General features: G+C 28.0%; 3 protein-coding genes across 6 annotated transcripts; 1 reads left to right on the top strand and 2 right to left on the bottom strand.

Moving 5' to 3' along the window:
- Positions 1-770: 770 nt before the first annotated feature.
- On the top strand, positions 771-16,080 carry LOC114129041 (uncharacterized). Of its 3 annotated transcripts, XR_007603629.1 has the most exons (4): positions 771-1,122; positions 2,711-3,472; positions 7,364-7,392; positions 10,423-10,520. XR_007603629.1 is itself a non-coding variant. In XM_050198905.1 (3 exons), exons 1-2 carry the CDS (start codon positions 847-849, stop codon positions 3,446-3,448), a joined length of 1,014 nt encoding a protein of 337 aa, XP_050054862.1. In that variant the 5' UTR covers positions 771-846; the 3' UTR covers positions 3,449-3,472; positions 15,932-16,080. The 3 variants fall into 3 exon arrangements, 2 of the variants coding, with proteins under 2 accessions (XP_050054862.1, XP_027849465.1); XM_050198905.1 differs by lacking the exons at positions 7,364-7,392; positions 10,423-10,520 and adding an exon at positions 15,932-16,080; XM_027993664.2 differs by lacking the exon at positions 7,364-7,392 and having other exon boundaries at positions 772-1,122; positions 10,423-10,562.
- On the bottom strand, positions 5,916-7,723 carry LOC114129033 (ubiquitin-like protein ATG12). The gene is made up of 3 exons (XM_027993655.2): positions 7,346-7,723; positions 7,140-7,276; positions 5,916-6,167 (listed from the first exon to the last, which is right to left on the bottom strand). Exons 1-3 carry the CDS (start codon positions 7,407-7,409, stop codon positions 6,045-6,047), a joined length of 324 nt encoding a protein of 107 aa, XP_027849456.1. The 5' UTR covers positions 7,410-7,723; the 3' UTR covers positions 5,916-6,044.
- LOC114129025 (neuroglian) lies at positions 9,072-18,750 on the bottom strand. 2 transcript variants are annotated; one of them, XM_027993644.2, is made up of 23 exons: positions 18,554-18,750; positions 16,840-16,952; positions 16,388-16,517; positions 16,184-16,299; positions 15,923-16,116; positions 15,715-15,854; positions 15,489-15,650; positions 15,220-15,410; positions 14,857-15,132; positions 14,609-14,786; positions 14,286-14,377; positions 13,922-14,202; positions 13,487-13,855; positions 13,188-13,422; positions 13,010-13,128; positions 12,754-12,940; positions 12,332-12,599; positions 12,092-12,262; positions 11,839-12,005; positions 11,419-11,626; positions 11,253-11,341; positions 10,680-10,778; positions 10,393-10,600 (listed from the first exon to the last, which is right to left on the bottom strand). In XM_027993644.2, the coding sequence occupies exons 2-22, from the start codon at positions 16,913-16,915 to the stop codon at positions 10,684-10,686; spliced, it is 3,744 nt and encodes a 1,247-aa protein (XP_027849445.1). In that variant the 5' UTR covers positions 16,916-16,952; positions 18,554-18,750; the 3' UTR covers positions 10,393-10,600; positions 10,680-10,683. The 2 variants fall into 2 exon arrangements, with proteins under 2 accessions (XP_027849444.1, XP_027849445.1); XM_027993643.2 differs by lacking the exon at positions 10,680-10,778 and having other exon boundaries at positions 9,072-10,600.
- Between the last annotated feature and the right edge of the window lie 74 nt (positions 18,751-18,824).

Below are 18,824 nucleotides of genomic sequence, written 5' to 3'. Positions count from 1 at the left end.
CCTTTTATTCATTATATAGATATTGGTGGGTTACCTATGTCAAGGTACCTATGTCAACACTGTTTTTTTGAACCGTGAAAATATTTTTTTCCTACATGCATTTTTGTTAAACTAATATTATAATATACATTTTATTAGGTACCTATGTCAACACTGTTTTTTTAAACCGCGAAAATATTTTTTTCCTACATGCATTTCCGCTAAAATAATATTAAATAAATTTATATTTTTATATAATATGTACAATATGCGTAGTATTTCTTCTGGACTACATTAACAAACATAAAAATTACGATAAACATGATTTAGTGGTTCGTGATTGATCCGTTAAATTTTATTGAACTGTTAAATTAATTAAATATTCATGCATCCTTGTATTAAAATGCTAATGCATGCTGCATAGACGAAACTAGACTTTAAAATTAGAGGGCTCTAGTCCTAGCATTTTCAAATGAGGTATACAAGTGGGAGGCTCTGTCGTCCCCACTCATAAATTGTGTGTCTTTTCTTCTGTAGAGTTCTGGGTACCGAGTGACTAGTGACTACTATTTTTGTACTTACTTTGACATCTTCATCTCAAATTTACGTTGAAAAGACTACACGAAATGATTATTTTACACAGGGACAAATGATCATTACATTATATTACATGACATTATATAATTACTCTATGTATTTCTTACAATAATGTAGTTTGTTAGTTTGTAATTTTTAAATATTTTCCTTTTTTAGTATTTGATTTATTTAATTGTATTATTGTTGTTGTCAATAGCTACACATATAAATAAGATTTACAAACATTCCAAGTTGAACATGTCAAATAATACTAAAATACACTAAACCACAATGAAGAAAACTCAAAGCTTACGAACATCGAATGGGGAAAAAAAGTCCAATTATAAATTTACTACATATCCTATACGACCAAAAGTCAGTCAACGAAAAATTGATAATAACATAAAAGAAAAACTTTTTCAAGCCAAAATTCACACTTACAAAGTTAAACAAAAAGTATTACTAGACAATATCAAAGAAATTATCTCAGTTTATAAGAAATGTATACAAATGTCTAAACAAATGTCTCAGCCAAAAAGAAAATATTTTGAAGATGTTGAGCTAGTTGTAAGTTATATAATAAATTATATATCTTCTTAGTTACACACTTTGGCAGCCTCTCGTATAGTTTTTTTGGCATACAAATAAAAACAAGTTATATAATCAAACCGTCAAGAGGATGATAATACTTATAATTTTGAAAAGAACTTAGGTACTGATTATTATTTTTTTAGTAAAATAGTGTTATGATAGGCATACCTTTATATAAGTATCTCCTTTTTAGGCTATTGACTAATATAATCAATGGTGGACAAATTAATAAAAATAATTAACTCAAGTTAAGTTATGGAGAGAACACAAGATCGATAAGTTAGAAGGTTATAAGGAAAAAAGTATTAACTTAACTCAGTTTAAAAAAAGTTAATCTATTTTTTTAATTGGTACGAAAATCACATAAAATGTAGCTGTGTCTTTCTAATATTCTAATTTATAAACAATAATTTTATTGAAATTTTATCATAATTTATATTCTACAGACCTATAGTGTACCTATACCCTTTTACTTTACATGATTATTATTTATTAATTTAAATCAAACACAATACCTATACGTAAGGGACTGGTCGATACAAGTGCACTATAATTTTTCATATTTCATAATATTGTCTGCAAATAAAGAACAGCATAATATACGACGTGTGTAGTACTATAGCAATATTTATTCAATAGTTCAGTTGTCAAGTTATTTTTTGAATTTTTTTTCTAATTTCCAGAATCTGGTGTCCGGTGTATTTTTCTTATCGATAATTATTGTTATTTGTACAACTTATTATAAATTATAATAAATTAATAATATTGTTATCGTGAAATGTTTAGATATATTTTATAGCTTTATGCCTATCTAATTTACTAGAATATATCATTTTAATAAATACAAAATTATTTTATCTAGAAAAATAACAAAAATGTTTGTGTTATTATAGTATTGGAATATTTTTATGTTATATTAATATTTACGTACCTATAAATACCTATAGACAAAAAATTTTTAAATGTTTTTAACTTGATGGATTATTTTTAAATAAACTGAGAAAAGCTAAGTTATTTCAACTGTCAATTAAACTAGTTAAGTTCACAAGTTTATTATAAAATAAACTAACTATAGGTAATAGTTAATGTCCACCTTTGAATATAAACATGTCAATGAAGAGAAAAATATTAGTGTACCTATTAATATGAAATGTGTTTAATACCTAGTGTTAATACCAGTGCCACAAACTCAACGATTAACAATTAATAATAAGTACCAAGGTACTAATAACTATAAGCAGCCAAAATTTTTTTTAAATATATAGATACTGAACACTTGTCATTTTTTACGTTAAAAATATAAAATCTGATTAATATATCCTCGTTGAAAACATAAGTGATCATTATAATATTCAATTTGTATGATAGGTATAGTTAGTTATACCTTCCTAATAATAAAAAAATATTTCTACTTCTAGAAATTTCGGGGGGCCCCGGACCCCCGGACCCTCCCCCCCAAATTACGGCATTGGGTACAACGAAATTAGTTTTTCAAAACATCACAATATAATGCCCGCACAGTCATGATACGACTTTACTATATATCAGAACGCGCGATGATCAGGTGGATCGGATCGTGGAAGAGGCATTCGGCGGGACACGAGTGCAGGCGCGCGACACAAACGACGAGCAGGGAACGATCAAACGGCGGGACGCGGAAGAGTCGACCGCCGCGGTTTCGACGCTCAGGATGAGTGACTTGAGGGTGTGGGACAAGCGGTCCCCGAACGACGGGTCGTTGAATTCGATTGCCGGCAGACTGTTGGTCCATCACCGGCGGCTGCGGGCGGAATGGGACCGGCTGACCGCGGACAGGGAACGGCTGCGTCAGTTGGCCGAAGCGAAACCGGTGCGGTCCACCGGTGCGAACCATCGTTCGGTCGACGAACTTGCGCGGCCGTTGGACGGCGACTCGTCCGCCGGCGGTGTACCGGCCGTCTTGCGGAAACGCGAACTGGTCGAGATCATGACGCGCATCCGGGACGCTTTGACGGCGGCGAACCGAGAGAACGGGCCGTCCGTGGCCGAAAACGGCGGCAACTCTTGTTGCAGTCGACGGCTGCACGGCATGACGGCGGTGCACGAGTCGCGCGAGCTCCGGAAGAGGCTGGCCCTGGTCACGGACAGATTGAAAGCGGCCGAAAAGGACAGACGTGATCTGCTGGGAGTCGTGGAGAGGAGCCGGTCAGACCCGACGCCGATCGAATCGCTCCGGGCCGTGCTCAGCAAGGAGAAAGAGAAAAACGATCACTTGCAATCGGTCGTCGACGTCATGTTCACCGCTATCCACAGAGACGCGTGATTGCAGAGCGAAACAGCATCAACGGTAGTATACTTCTCTGAAATATTTCGTATAAATATATAGTCTAAATTACCTAGCCGATGAATCCCCCGAAAACATCTGTTATTAGTATACAGAATATAATATGCTAAATATTCTGAACTCTTCTGCAGACTCCAGAGTAACTGACTCTTCTGCAGTTTAAAGAAGATATTATTACATATTAATATATATTATACAATCTGAATGCCATGAAAGCTATTAAAGGGACTTCAAACAAGTTTTCTCGTCCTACAACTCTTACAGATACATTTATTGACATTTATTTCATTTCGTTCACTAACTAACTGGTAGCAGATAGCTTAAATTAGTTTCGACTGTCCAGATTATTCAGTGCGTCATAGGTTGTTATTAAATTGCTAGTAATTAGTTTTATACCTACGATCTACATCAGCAGATGAGAGATGAGCAGAAATCGAAATTAAAAGAGTACCAAATTTATAAGGTGTTGAATGACAGTTTTTAATTTTGTTAAACATAGTAAAGTTGACGAGACCATATGATTTATTTGTACTAGATAGGTAGGTACTTAAATATCTAGTCGATATTCTCATGCATTTATCATAGATCTATACCCAAATTTTTTTGGCTTCTTATAACCGTCCAACGAGTTCCTTTAGCGGATCACCCAGGGCCTAGGCCATATGTCGTTTAATCAAAATAGTGATATGGATTTATGTTTGATTATGCTAAGCGAATTTTTTTTTATTTGAAATTTGAATGGCCTGGCATTTGATGGCTCCAAATTCTGTCTCCTTTTAATACATGAGGTCTAAATACTAAATAAAACATGTAGGTAGAAAATGTTATAATTTTATAACCTTTGTTCTATACCTTGTGAGCTTGTTTGTTTTGTCAGTTGTTGCCATAGCTTCATATTTCTATATTAGATGTTATTTTATTTTGTATAGTATTTTTAAAACGTATCCTCTTCAAAATGCGTTCTGTTGAAAATATGATTTTTGAATTCACATTATTTGTATAGATATAGTCATATAGAGACTATAGCTAGGTTAACGATTACAATATAATATTTTGTCTTATTAAACGTGCTTAAATTAAAGTTAGAAATACCTAAAGGCTATAAGTATTGATTGACATTTTTAAAAAGTATATTAACTATTCTCTCACCACTGAAGTCTAGAGTTGGAGATAATATTATAGACATAACAGATATGAACATTAAATTGATTACATATATTTTAATATTCTAATTCCTGTGTATTTGCTAGGTATTGTTTTTATTAATATTTCTTAAATTTATTTGTTACCTATTGATTGATATTGGTAAATGTGATCATTGGGAACCGTCACTTCATATTTTTTATAAATAAGTAGTATATGGTTTCAAATAATTTTTTTTTTAATTCTATGTACAATTATTAAACATAATATATCAGTGGCAGACGCAAGGGGGGAGATCAAACCCCCCTTCGAAATGAATGGATGATTAATTTCAAATGCAGTTATTCTCACTTATGAACCTTCAAAAAATGCTATTTTTTTCAAAACGCCCCTCAAAATTTTTTCCTGCGTCCGCCCTTGTAACATATTAACAATTTATAAATATATATATATAGTCTTTAAAATTAATTGAATCACTTCACCCTCTTTAAGCAAATTTATTAGTTTTGGTAATGTAAATAGTAAATACAATAATTCTACAATCTATTCAATAGGTATTGACATTAGTTACTGTCACATTTCTGTTTTATGTACATGATATATAAATATATTAACAGCTAAATTATACTTACTCATACAGTAGTTTTCATGAACCCTATTGTGTGTATTAATTTATTGATCAGTGACGTTTACAAGTTCATTTAGGAATTCTACTGACCTTTGTGAATTTTTATATCGCATGTTGTTAATCTAGTCTTACATAGGTTATATTATAGTTGAATGGATTATTTTTGTATAATATTATTGAAAATACATTTTGTTATTATAACATAGTCATCAGCTATTTGATCATTTTTAATATGGAATTCTTTCTAGGTTGAATATATTAATTTTTCCAATAGTTTTAAATTGAATTAGTTATGGTTTCTGTAAGTTGTAGAAGTTGTAGTATTAATATTTTCTTTATTATATTATTTTAATTCATTGATTATAACTTAATATATTATTATTTTATTCCAAAAGACTAAAACAGCCAATAGGTATTCTTTTGTCAGTATACAAATTTCGGTCGAGACCTAAACTTCATAAAGCTGTCTTCTCCTTGAGTCTTAAGCTTGCATACAGACTTACAGAATACATAACAACTCTAAAACCATTATGAGTGTTTTTTGATTGCGATTACTGGTATATAACATGGTTAATGATAATAATTATTATTTAACCTGGGGTAATACAAACTTTGTAATTGACTATTGTTTACAATATCATATTTTGACCATTCACATTTAAATAATTGTAACAATTGTTTTTATAAACAATTTGTATATTTATTAACAATTTTATAAATTATAATAACTTATAATACAATGTCACAAATTAAACGATTTTTAATTCCTAAGAAACAAAATGTAATTTTGTGAAATTTATGATCTCACCCCCAAGCTTGAGTTTTACAATAATGTAATACAAGACGACCGTCTGTGTTGTAACAATCATATAAATTTTTCATTGTCTGATCAGGTGATGGAGCAAATGCTTGATTCACATACAAGAACTGCAAAAAAAATAAATACATATATATTAAATTAAAATGTTATATAAAATAACAAATCAGACTCTAAAGTTTATTATTATTATATTTTGCCATGTTTTATATTTTACTTGTTGCATAAACCTGGCTACACACGAAGCGGTTTGGCCATATATACGGTCGTGGTTGACGGAAAACCGCTTACAATAAAACACGGGTAAATCAAATGGCATATTCATACGGATTAAACCGCGCCGCTGACTGCTTACAATCGCTCATGTTCAATTTTCAGTCAACCACATTTGCTCGCTAAAATTAAACAATGCTTTTCCTGTTTAGACGAGTGGGATTTGATCGCCGCGGATCATAATCCAAAACCGCTCCGTGTGTAATCAGCTTTAATGTTTTCAAAATTATTATGATTATTTTAAATCATAATTTTGTTTTTAGTTATATACTCTAATTTTCAACACAAAAAATTTTCAAAGGAAATAGTTAAATAACACAATTAATTTAAGAATATTCAATACCTATGTATTTGTTCCATGTAAATTTTTTAAATGCAAAAAAAAATTAAATCTAATAGTATTGTAATAAAGTAAATACATTATGCATGACTGGTTTAATAATATTTGGCGAATTGAATAACTTTATGAACCTATGGTAGTTTGCAAAAGTTAATTTGTTATTCTTGAATAAATCAATTTATGATTAAATTTTATTACTAAAATTACATAAATAATGAGACATCTATAAATAGTAAGGTATATAATTATATATTGCCACTTTATGAAATTACTAATCATATCAATATTAAAATTAAAAATGAACAAAGTGATATAACCTTCTGTCAAATTTTAAAATATAACGCATAGTTGACAGTATTTGTCAATCCACGTGGGTTATGTTTTTTGTTGAAAAACATACAAAATAGACATAAAGATGTCCTGTTAAACAAACTTTTACTGATATATATTATGTATTTAATATATTTACCAAACTATCAGATGGTTCTAGTTTTAATAATTTACGTAAAAAATCATTAATAGATGCCACTGTCTTTTCTTTTTCAACCATCCATTTTTTTGTCTTGAGAATTGGTGCATTACCGGTTGCTTTCAATAATATCTCAACTATAAGAATATAAAATTATTCTAAATAAGTAATAATAAATTAAAATCTCAAATGACTGGAATACTTACTTTTTTCTTTGTTTTCAGTAACAACTTTGGCAGTATTACATTCATTAGTAAGTTCTTCATCCATGATAAATATTTAATACAAATAGTTGTTATAGATTTTTGAAAATCAAATATTTCTGTATCATAACACACATAACTAATACTTTTATATTTTGCACATCATGAAAATAAAGACTTAAAATAATATGGAAAAAGTTTATGAGGTCCAAACGATAAACATAATTAAGAGTCTTGATTTATAGTTTAAAAATTACTAGTTGTAGACAGTAAATAGTAACTAGGAAGTTAAATAAGATAGGTACAAACTACAAAGTGTAACATAAATTATTTTACTTGAATGAGTATATTTTACTGGTTATAGTAGTTACAACTTAACTATATAGTATTAGTTTTGTTATTATCAATTTTCTGCTTTTTTAAATAAAAATGATAAGTACTATCATGATTTAAAAATTAATAATCATTATAATACATTGATAAGAATTATAAAACATTGAGAGGTTCACACTTGACTCATGAAAATTAATCTCATTAAATATTATCGTGAGAGGGATGAAGAACTGAAAGATTGACTAGCAAACAAGGGAGTACAAAATTTTCCAATTTGTATCATTGTAAAGATTGACTTTCAACTATGATCATGGCTAAATAATTATTTTAACATTATTAAGATTTCAATTCACTTGAATACCTAATACTCGATCCATTTGCGTTTAGAATTAATGAATATAATCAGACCACAGAAGTACAGTCAATATAAATATAGTAGTACCATATAGTAATGCCCCTAACAAATATTATGTCAGTAACCAGTTTCAGTTTTTCCTCAAATTTTTACTATAAAAATCTGATTTGGAATGTTTTTAAATATTTAATTAAAAATGGTACAAATCAATTCAACCATTCTCAAGTAAATAGAATTTCAATTTTATTTGTATACTATTTTTTATCCAAATAATTTAAAAAAACCAATTTATAATTTTTTATTCAGATAAAAATGTATTCAATTCAGACTTACACTTGACCAACTAAATAAAAAATAAAGATTCTTAAATCTAATTTAATATTCATACTTGATGTGATTATGTATTTTAAATTTTTTAACATTGCACAGTTCATAGTACAATATAATTGTGACAATGAATTAATTCAAATATCAGCGCTTAAATTGAAAATAAAAATTTATAGGTACATTTTCTGACATCTCATAATGACTAAATAACACTTTACTAACAATTGTTTGAAATGAACCAAATATTATTTTAACTAATCATTTTTAAAATATAATTTGGAAAAAATGGAGTTTAATAAATAATTCATTCATTTCACTGAATTATATGAAAACTGAAAATCAAAATTGTTCTTTACATAACAAATATATGTTATTATAAATGAAACATAGGCATAAATTAATGATAGATAAAATATAATAATTAATTTTTTGTTTCTTCAATTTTGTAAATTTTCTTGTACAATAATTATATAAACATTATTTGTACAATATAAATGATAATTAATCATTACTGTCGAAATTATAACTTAATAATATTACGTTACCTATTTGACTTTGACTGTACTATAACAATCTCCAAGTTGAGTAGTCTATTAAATTATTTCAATTGGCCATCTAAGAAGAACAATATACCACACAAATTTGTAAGTGATTTTTATGATCAAAGAATAATGGAAATCATTAAGTAGTATTGTAGTAATAATAAAAAACAGATCATATTACCTTTGCCATTTAATTAGGTATTTTAGCATAACTTACTAGTTTATTAAAAATACAAAATTATACTTATAGATTAATACTGCAAATGTGTAAAATATATCTTAACTTAAAAATAACAATCTGTTGTGTTTACAAAATAGAAATAAATAAATAAAATCATAGGGCACTGGAAAATAATGACAAAAAAAAAAATATATAAATATATATAAATTTTACATCTAAATTGGCTACAAACTAAACTCGGGTGCATTATTTTATTTAAAATGTGTTATACTAAAATACTAAGTGTCGTTGTTGAATATATCTCTATAAGGCAAAGTAGGCATGTTACATTATAATATTTGTTTTTGAATAAAGGTAAAAACGCTTTACATTGATTTATAGTAATATATATTTATGAACTTAACTAAGAACTATTTATATGGAATGCATGCGTTACATAAATATGTAAAAAAAAAAATGGTTATACAAATATAATAACAAGGATTATTCTATAAAGGGCAGTGAAAGGTGGTGGTGAAAATTTGATCAAAAATATATTATAATATATTGTTCATATTAAAAATTGGATCGACAATTACAAAAATAAAATAAATGTTTATCTTCTATATAAATATTGTCATTAAAACATAGGCCACTTTATAGTTAAATGTGATGTGAAATCATAGTTTGGCTTTATTTTAATTTGATTTTGAGATCAAAAAAAGAAAAAGAAATTTGCCATTGTTCATGAATAATACTGATTACAAAATAATAATACATACTAAACAGTAAACATATAAAATTATTAGAGGTCTATATAAAACATAACAAATATTTAAAAAGGTGTTAAATGAAGCGCAGGCTTGGCGTGCATTTTAAAATTAATATTAAATTAACAGAATTAATCACAACAACAACCAAACCATCCTAAGAATGACTGTGGCACAAAATAAAAAGTTACAATGCCTTTAATTGGTATGGTATGAATACAAAATACTGATATTAATTTAAATATATGAATTGTTTTAATATATTACAAATAATACTACTTTCTTCTTTTCAATTTGAAATTAAATAGCGAAGTTAGTTAGTATTCCTAACACAACTATTTTTTTTTTTATCATGGACTTAAAAATGTTTTTATCACAGACAAGGAATTCTAATATGAAATTAATAGACACGTTACAAAAATACAACCATTAGTTACAACAAAAGACAACAATAGTCTGTATCTTTACAATTAAATATTTTTTTAAGCGTTATTGGTCAAATAATAAATAGTAATACTGACATAAAAAGCTTTGGATTTAGGGCAGGGAAGATTTTTTTAAAAATGCATAAAAATATTTTATATACTATATAGGTAAATGAGTAAATGTCAAAAATACTTTTCGAGAATTATACATAAGTGGCAGCAGAGGACGAACCAGTGACAGCTTGAAGTGGAGATTGTGGTTGTGGTTGTGGTTGAGATTGCTGTTGCCGATTTTTTCTAGCAGTGCCATATTGACCGATAAAAGATCCGTCCTCGGTAAACTGAGCTGTATAATTTAAACATAAAATATATAAATAATACGATTTTTACAAATAATAAATTTTCTTTTATCATTATGTACTCACACATTTAGACAAGTGTAGCAAAACCGGCCGAAGTGGTTTCACCCCCCTGTCTTTTTTTACCATACAAGCCAATGAAAGAGCCATCTTCATTCATTCCTTCTACAAGTGATATGGAAGAGAAAACAAAACAATAACTAACATGCAGGAATTGAAAAATAAACTAAATATAAAAATGTGTGCAATATAATAAAATATAATAATTTTTATTTGACTGGGTTAAAAAAAATATGTTTGTTAAAAACTTAGATCTCATTAGGCAATATATATCCGAATGCACAATAGTTGTAATGTAAAATCATTTACAAAACTTATTTACTTTTTAAGGAGCTATAATGATTTGTTTACTGTCATTAAGATTTTATTTGGTGATACTAGCATGCACACAGAACAACACATTTTACACAAACTTTGAATTGTGATTACTACATAAAATTGAATAATTTCAATTATAACTAGTACTTCAAAGTGTTATTGTCAAACGGTACAGCAATGAGGTAATAAATGGTGTAGTAAAAGACATTTTGAATACAAAATATGATAAAATTGATGCAGAAGAACTAGAAAAAAATATACCTGTGTCTCCTTCTCCATATTCTGCCATTGAATCTGTATCACTTTCAGGAGACTGTTTTTCACTTCCTAATCTTTTTGCACCACCAAGTCTAATAAAAAAAGTGCAAATACAATTTATTTTTAATCAATAAAAAGAAATATAAATGTATAACATTTATATACATACGGTTGTGAATATTCATGAAAATGAGGTTCATCAGGATAATCATGGCGACCACGGGCAGCTTCTGATTCATGCACTACATATTTTCCTCCTCTATTACGTTTTACAATACAAACAATAATTAAGAAGATAATGAGGAATAATAAAGCTAACAGCATTGCGATAAACCATCCTGATGTAGCCATATTTTCACTTCTTCGAATTATTGGATCTAAATAATTAAAAATAAATTAGTATTTTATACATATTAATTTTAGCGTAATTTATAAAAAGTAGAAAATAAGGAATTTATCTATGTATAAACTATTATAGTTTATAAGTTTATAACTATGTTATAAATGAAAACCCTTCCTAATAAGATACCATTAAACATATTATATTATTATATTTATATATTACATTATCATAGTATTATAAATGTACCTGAGCTTGATGCTTCAATTTCAGCAATATCCGATTCTTTCATGGTATTACCATCTACAGCAACTACAACAAATTCATACAATTCTCCTGGTTTCAAACCCTTGACATCAATAAAATTTGTGTCAAGTTCAGGTTTAGTTTCTTCGTATAAGTTGGCACCTTTAAGTCTATAAAAATTATTTAATAAATTAAGTAAAATGGCATGGGTACTTGATATGGTAAATAATGGCATTTCTCTAAATTGTATTTTTACTTGTATTTTACAAAGAAGTGAGATCCTGGGTTTCCATCAAGTTTAGGTGTCCATAAAATGCGAACTGTATCAAAAACATTATTATAATCTTTATGGATATAACTAAACTCTGGCTTATCCAATTCAGTTCCTTCAGGTAAAGGAGATTTGGTTTGTTGTTCAATGAAAAATCTATTGAACAATAATACTGTATTATTATCTTAAATATAAAAACTTAAAATATACAAAACTTGTACGCACGGTTCACCAACACCAGCTTTAGTAGTTGCTTTGATGTAGATTCGATAATTAGTTGATGGTTTGAGTGAAGCTAATTTAGCAGTAGTCTGTTTAGGATCAGTAATAGCAGGACGTTGTGACTTTTCTCCAACGCCTTCTTGAGTCATAGCTTCATATGAAATCTCGTAGCCTGTTAACACTCCATTTGCTTCTTCTGGTGGTTGCCAACTTAATAAAATTGCAGAAGAACCCCATTGTTCAGCTTCAACTCCATGAACAGGTCCTGGGACTAAACATAATATTTTTTCATTATTACAATCCTATAAATTAATTTATAATCTGTCATTTAATAAGTAATTTTATGTACAGAAAACATTAGATATCTTCTTAAATATTCTATTTTTATATTAAATATATTATAAGATTTTATAGGATTTAATTACCTCCTTCAGGAGTATTAAAAGTTATAGCTTGACTAGGCGGTCCATTAAAACGACTGTTGTGTGCAAGTATACGCACATAGTGTTTAGCATTTGGTAAAAATTTCTTAATTTCCACTTTAGTCATATCCGAACTAACTTGCTCTTCAATCATATTGTTTTCTCCATCTCTATCAGTCCAAAATTGAATCTATATCAAACAATTATTAAATATAATTCAATAACATAATTTAGGGATTAAATAAATAAATAAATTTACTTTGTAGCCCTTAAAATGTCCTTTAATAGATTCTGGTGAAACCGGATCCCAACTTAATATTGCACTTCTACTTCCAGTAACATTCAAAACAGTTAGATTTTGAGGAGTCTCGACAGGAACTATAAAAATTAATAATTACAACTAAAATAATAACAGTTAATAATAATTTTTAATTTACCATCTTCGCCGGAATATCCAATGACTTCATTTTGCAGTACATTAGATTCACCCTTTTCATTAGATGCAACTACTTTGACTTTATACCGTTGGTATGTCGGTTGATTTTCTATCTTCAATTCTTTTGTAGTATAATCTGTTATTTCTTCTGAATTCCACACTTGGCCAGGTATGTCTTGTTTCCAATAAACTCTGTATCTTAGGCCCGGAGCATTATGTTCAATTTTTGGCATTGGCTAAATATTTTTAAATTTTTTTTAAAATGTTTTTGAACAATTTCCTTGAATTTAAATTACTTACTGTCCAGCTTATGACAAGATTAGTTGGTGTTGTACCAGCAGCTTCAACGTTTTCTGGATTTTTATAAGGTACATCTGGTTGTGTGGTACATACACTTGAATGTAAAGATGGATTTGATCTACCAATTTTGTTTACTGCAATTACTCGAAAAGTAAAATTTGCCCATGGTGTCATTGGTACAATATATGTTTGACCAGATGCAGGTACATTATCTGATGCAACTGACCATGTATCAGGAGCAAAACTAGTATTGTATTCAATAGTGTAACGCAGGATAGGTGCACGATTGTCTCCTTTGGGTTGCCATTTTACTGCAGCATCTTTTTTATTACAAGTAATTCCTAATAATTGTGGTGGATTGGGCTTATCCTAAAATAACATGTAAAACAATGTAAAGATAAACTTTATGATAATCATATATACAAATAAGTTTACTTGAACAATAAGCATGGCACTAGCTGTTGCTTGATCCAACTCAGTTCTAGCTAAGCATGTATACATTCCAGAATCCAATTCAATAGTCTTAGTAATAGTCATAGAATAATCATTAGTTTTGACAAAGCGAGGTTCGGAGTCAAAATTTATAGGTTCATCTTTAGCTAACCAGTCAATGTTAAGATGCAAAGATGGATCAGAAGTTGCTGTACAATGAAATGTGGCCACTGCTCCAGCAACTACTTCATAGTCTTCTGGTTCAGCAGTGATCTGTGTATGTTCTAAAAATTAAATGTTATTATTTTAATAATAGTTAGTTATATAAATAAATGGCTCAATATATTATATACATTAAATTACATACCTTTAACAGTGAGTGTTCCAGATGCATTAGCTGTTCCATAGTTATTAGTAGCAATGCAAGTATAGTTTCCAGCATCAGTAAAACTCACTTCACTAAAACAAAATGTTTAAATCAATAAGTAAAAATGAATTAAGGTACCATAATAAGAATAATTTAAATATTATTAATTATTAAAGATAACTCTATTAAGAGATTGGTAAACATATTAAGAGAGTGTGCCGTTATATCTGCATGTGTTATTCCCTACACAAGAATGTAAAACTCTTAGTTATTAAATAATATCAATACATTTAACTTTAATGGTCCTCTTTGATGAAACATACCTTATTTGTAAATCACCAGTATCCAGTGTTGAATAACGTCCACCTGTTAATTCTATATTGTTTCTTGTCCATTTTACGTGTGGTTTTGGTACACCAAAATTTTTACATCCAATTGTAATAGCACGACCATCAACAGTTTCTACTTTATGAGGTGGTTCAGTAATTTCAGGTGCCAATGCTAGTACACAAAAAGTTATTGATATACTAAAAAGTTATAACAATTTTAATACAATTTTAAAATAACATACCCAATACATTGATATAAACATCCTTGTAAACATATCCGATACTGTTGGTTGCATTACAACCATAATTTCCAGTATCATTTTTAGTCAATGGTGTAATTGTAATAGAATTAGAAGTAACAGAACGTCTGGGATTTGGTGAAGCTTCGCTTAATGGTCGACCATTATGAATCCATTTAATTGTAGGTTCTGGATTACCACTTGCTTCACATCTAATAACTGCAGTTTCCCCTTCAGCTCCTTCGACGATTTGTGGAACCACAGTAAAATATGGCACAGCTGTTAATTAATTCGTAGAAAACAAATTTGTATAAATAAGTTTATTGTGTAAATTATAACTATGAACTAATATAAATATTATTGTACCCATAACATCTAACTCAATGTTATATGATTGAGGTGATCCTACACCATTGCTAACTTCACATGTATATTTTCCCTTATCTTCAAATTTAACTTTTCTAATTATCAAACTTTTCCCATAATTTCCTTGGCTTACTCTTTCATTGGATTGGATAGGTCTTCCATCTTTAAGCCAAACAGTTTCTGGTAAGGGACTGGAAGTATACATTTAAAATAATAAGTTTATAAACAACAAATCAAATATATAAAAACAAGTATAATATATCACTTACGTTCCACCATAAATACAAAACAATTCAACTTTTTTATCCAACAACGCAACTTCATTTCTTCTAGTTACATATTGTTGAGTAGGTGGATATTTATTTTGTAAAGCAGTTTCTGCGGATTGAATAACATTCAAATTTACAGGATTTCCTAATTTATACTCGCTCCTAAAAATTACAAAAGTTATGTTTATTTTTCTGCATGGTATTTTAATAATGAAAATATACATACATTGTCAATGATTCAGCGTAACAAAAATATGTAGATCCATCACTAGTATCATGTCTAGTTACATTTGAAAACCAGAGATTACCTTCTGGATCTAATGTCATTCTAGTGTTGTTAACAGTTGTTAAGCCACCTGCTTTATTCTAAAAGAATGTTAATCATAATTATTTATTGTATGTATGCTTTATATAAATTAATTATTTTTATTTACCCTTATCAGCCAATATACATTTGGCTTAGGCCATCCAGTTGGAGGATGACAAGCAAGTCTAAATGGATCACCTTCTTGAGCTTCAACATAGAGTTTTGGTTCATCTTTAAATGAATTTAATTCAGCTTTCACAACCATCACCGATTTAGAAGTAGCTGTACCCCAAGGATTTTCAGCAAAACATTGATATTGTCCTGTAAAAGAAAAATGTAGTTTGATTATAAAAGTTGTTAACCAATAATTATATAAAAACAAACATACCAAGATCTTCATCTCTGGGTTCAGTAACAGTTAATGAACCACGACCAGGTTGTTGAGCTATCCTATCATCATATGCCTGCCAATCAAAATTCTTACCATTCTTCATCCATCGATACCTATCATAAAAATTATAAATATATTATTTTAGAAAATTAAATTGTATACAATTTTAACATCAAATATGTTATTTTAAAATTATAATACTTTGGAGCAGGTTCTCCTTCTGCTTCACAATCAATTACAAATGGTCTAACATTTTGATTTTGAACAGTGGCTACTTGAAATAATAATTCATCTGTATACGGTTCTTTGACAATTCTCGGTGGAGATTGAACTAGAATCATTTGATAAAAATATATAAATAATCAACATATAAGAAATAATTTATTAATGATCTGCCAAATTATAAACACATTTGAATTCTTATCTGTCATGTTAATATTTATGGAATAAGAAAATAATCACTAATATTTATTAAGTTTTTTTAAGTAAAAAAAAAAAGATTGATAATTAAACTTAAATCAATTAAATTGTCATATTTCAAAAGTTCAGAATTTTATTTTATTTTTGGAAAATAAAAATAATAATGTACTTTTATTAAGTAGGTACATAACATAAATATATGATGTAGATTAATAAATAATATTGGTACTTACTTATAGATGAAGTTGTTACAAGAAATAAAAATAATAATTCAGCAGAGTACAGTAAATGTTTGGAAATGCTGTACATTTTGATGTTCTTATGCTCCAAATAAATTGATTAAAAACTAAAAAAAAATCATATAACTATTAAGAATTTTATTATTTACGAGATAATTATTATATTAATTTATATTAATTAAATATATACCACACAATGCAAGATAAAGATTAAGAAAATAAACTATAATTACAATGTATATTAATCGTATAATTAAGACTAATGTAAGTTTTTTTTGTTTTCAAACTTATTAATATAGCTACTAATAAAGGTTATTAAATTTGATAATGCTTAAATTATTTTATATTGTTCATTATAATAATTGTTGTTTTTTTTTTTTAAAAAAATGTCATTGTTTATAAATAGAAAAATGGATAACTATTACACACTTCTTATCTGAAAGCAGTAAGAACTAAGAAAACTATTTATAGAGATAAATAAAAGCATGACTCAGTATGAGTCATAAGTAGAATAAATTGTCTAGATTTTAAAACTAAAATTAAGTGAATTTATAAAAAAAAAGTAACTTTTTTTATGATTATTTTGAAATACCTACATGGGAAACACAAATTTAGTGTTAAATTTAATCAGCTACCTTTAGTTAAAAGACAAATGGTTAATAATTTTACCTGGTAACGCGACAAGTATAATAATGATTTTAATGCCAACTAGGAATTTTAATTAAAAATGAAATGTTTGTATTTAGAAATTCAACTTAATTTAATCAACAACAAATAAGTTTCAAAACTCATATTATATAAAATAACAAAAATATTATAACTGTAATAGATAAATTAAAGTACCTAGATACATGCTAAATGTTTATCATATTTAAATTGCATAAATATAAGTTATAAGTTAAAGAATTTGATATACCTAACTAAAATTGAAAATAGTGACTAATTTAAAGTGTATGTAAATGCTTTTACTGATAACATATAATTAGACAATTGAATAATATTTATAAAATTGTTCATTTTAATATTACAAATATGTATTTACAATTTGTAATAAAATAAGAATACTACTAAATTCATACAAACTAAAACTATTACAGAGTTTATATTTTGCAGTATTTTTAAGTTATATACTTATATATCTATGTAGCACAATATAGTTTAAACATTACCTTATTAAGTATTAATAGCAACATAGAAATAAAAGTTAAAATAAAGAAAATTATTATTAGCAGCAAAGTAAATCTGATGGAAAAAATAGTCTAAAGTAGTAATAGAACAACCAACACCATTATTCTAATAGGTCAATAGGACCTCAGTCATACATTGGCATTTATCTTTTGTAACTTACATGTACAATTTAACAGTCAATTACAGTTGAAGGATACATACTTTATAGTTTATAATATCCAGTATCTCATAAATATTATGAATGAGTGACCCCTACCCCCATGACATTTTAAATCAATGTAACAAATGTAACAATAGGTAAGCGTAGATATAAAATGATTGGTTGGGGAAAAAAATTAATGTTAAGCTCGAATAGTGGTGCTCTGGTCACGTATTTTATAATAACTACTACGTTGTACTTAAGGTTGCGTGTGAAATAAAACGGATAGCGTGTGTAAAAAAAAAAATCAATTTTGTAACTGTTAACGCCTAGATAAACCCGAAAAAATAATATACACAAAAATGTCAACTTTACACTTACCTATTTTAATATTATTGAACTGAACACAAACATAAATTTAAACATAATTAAATTTCCACGGCATTTAAATTTAGTACAACGTCAATTTAAATTATAAATTACATATTAAAAAATAAGAACCGACGAAAAATAAAAATTACACGAACTACTACACCTCTCGGTCGACGGCTGCTGCTGTCACTACTGCAGTTGCAGTTACACCCACAAATAAACAAAACACAAAAATTCCATGGAAAACATGAACATAGCATGGAAGATATGAATTGAGGTT

This window comes from Aphis gossypii, chromosome 2 (genome assembly GCF_020184175.1).
Source record: "Aphis gossypii isolate Hap1 chromosome 2, ASM2018417v2, whole genome shotgun sequence".
Lineage (NCBI taxonomy): Eukaryota > Metazoa > Arthropoda > Insecta > Hemiptera > Aphididae > Aphis > Aphis gossypii.
Note: the sequence above shows the minus strand (reverse complement) of the source record. Positions and strands in the feature narration are given on the sequence as shown.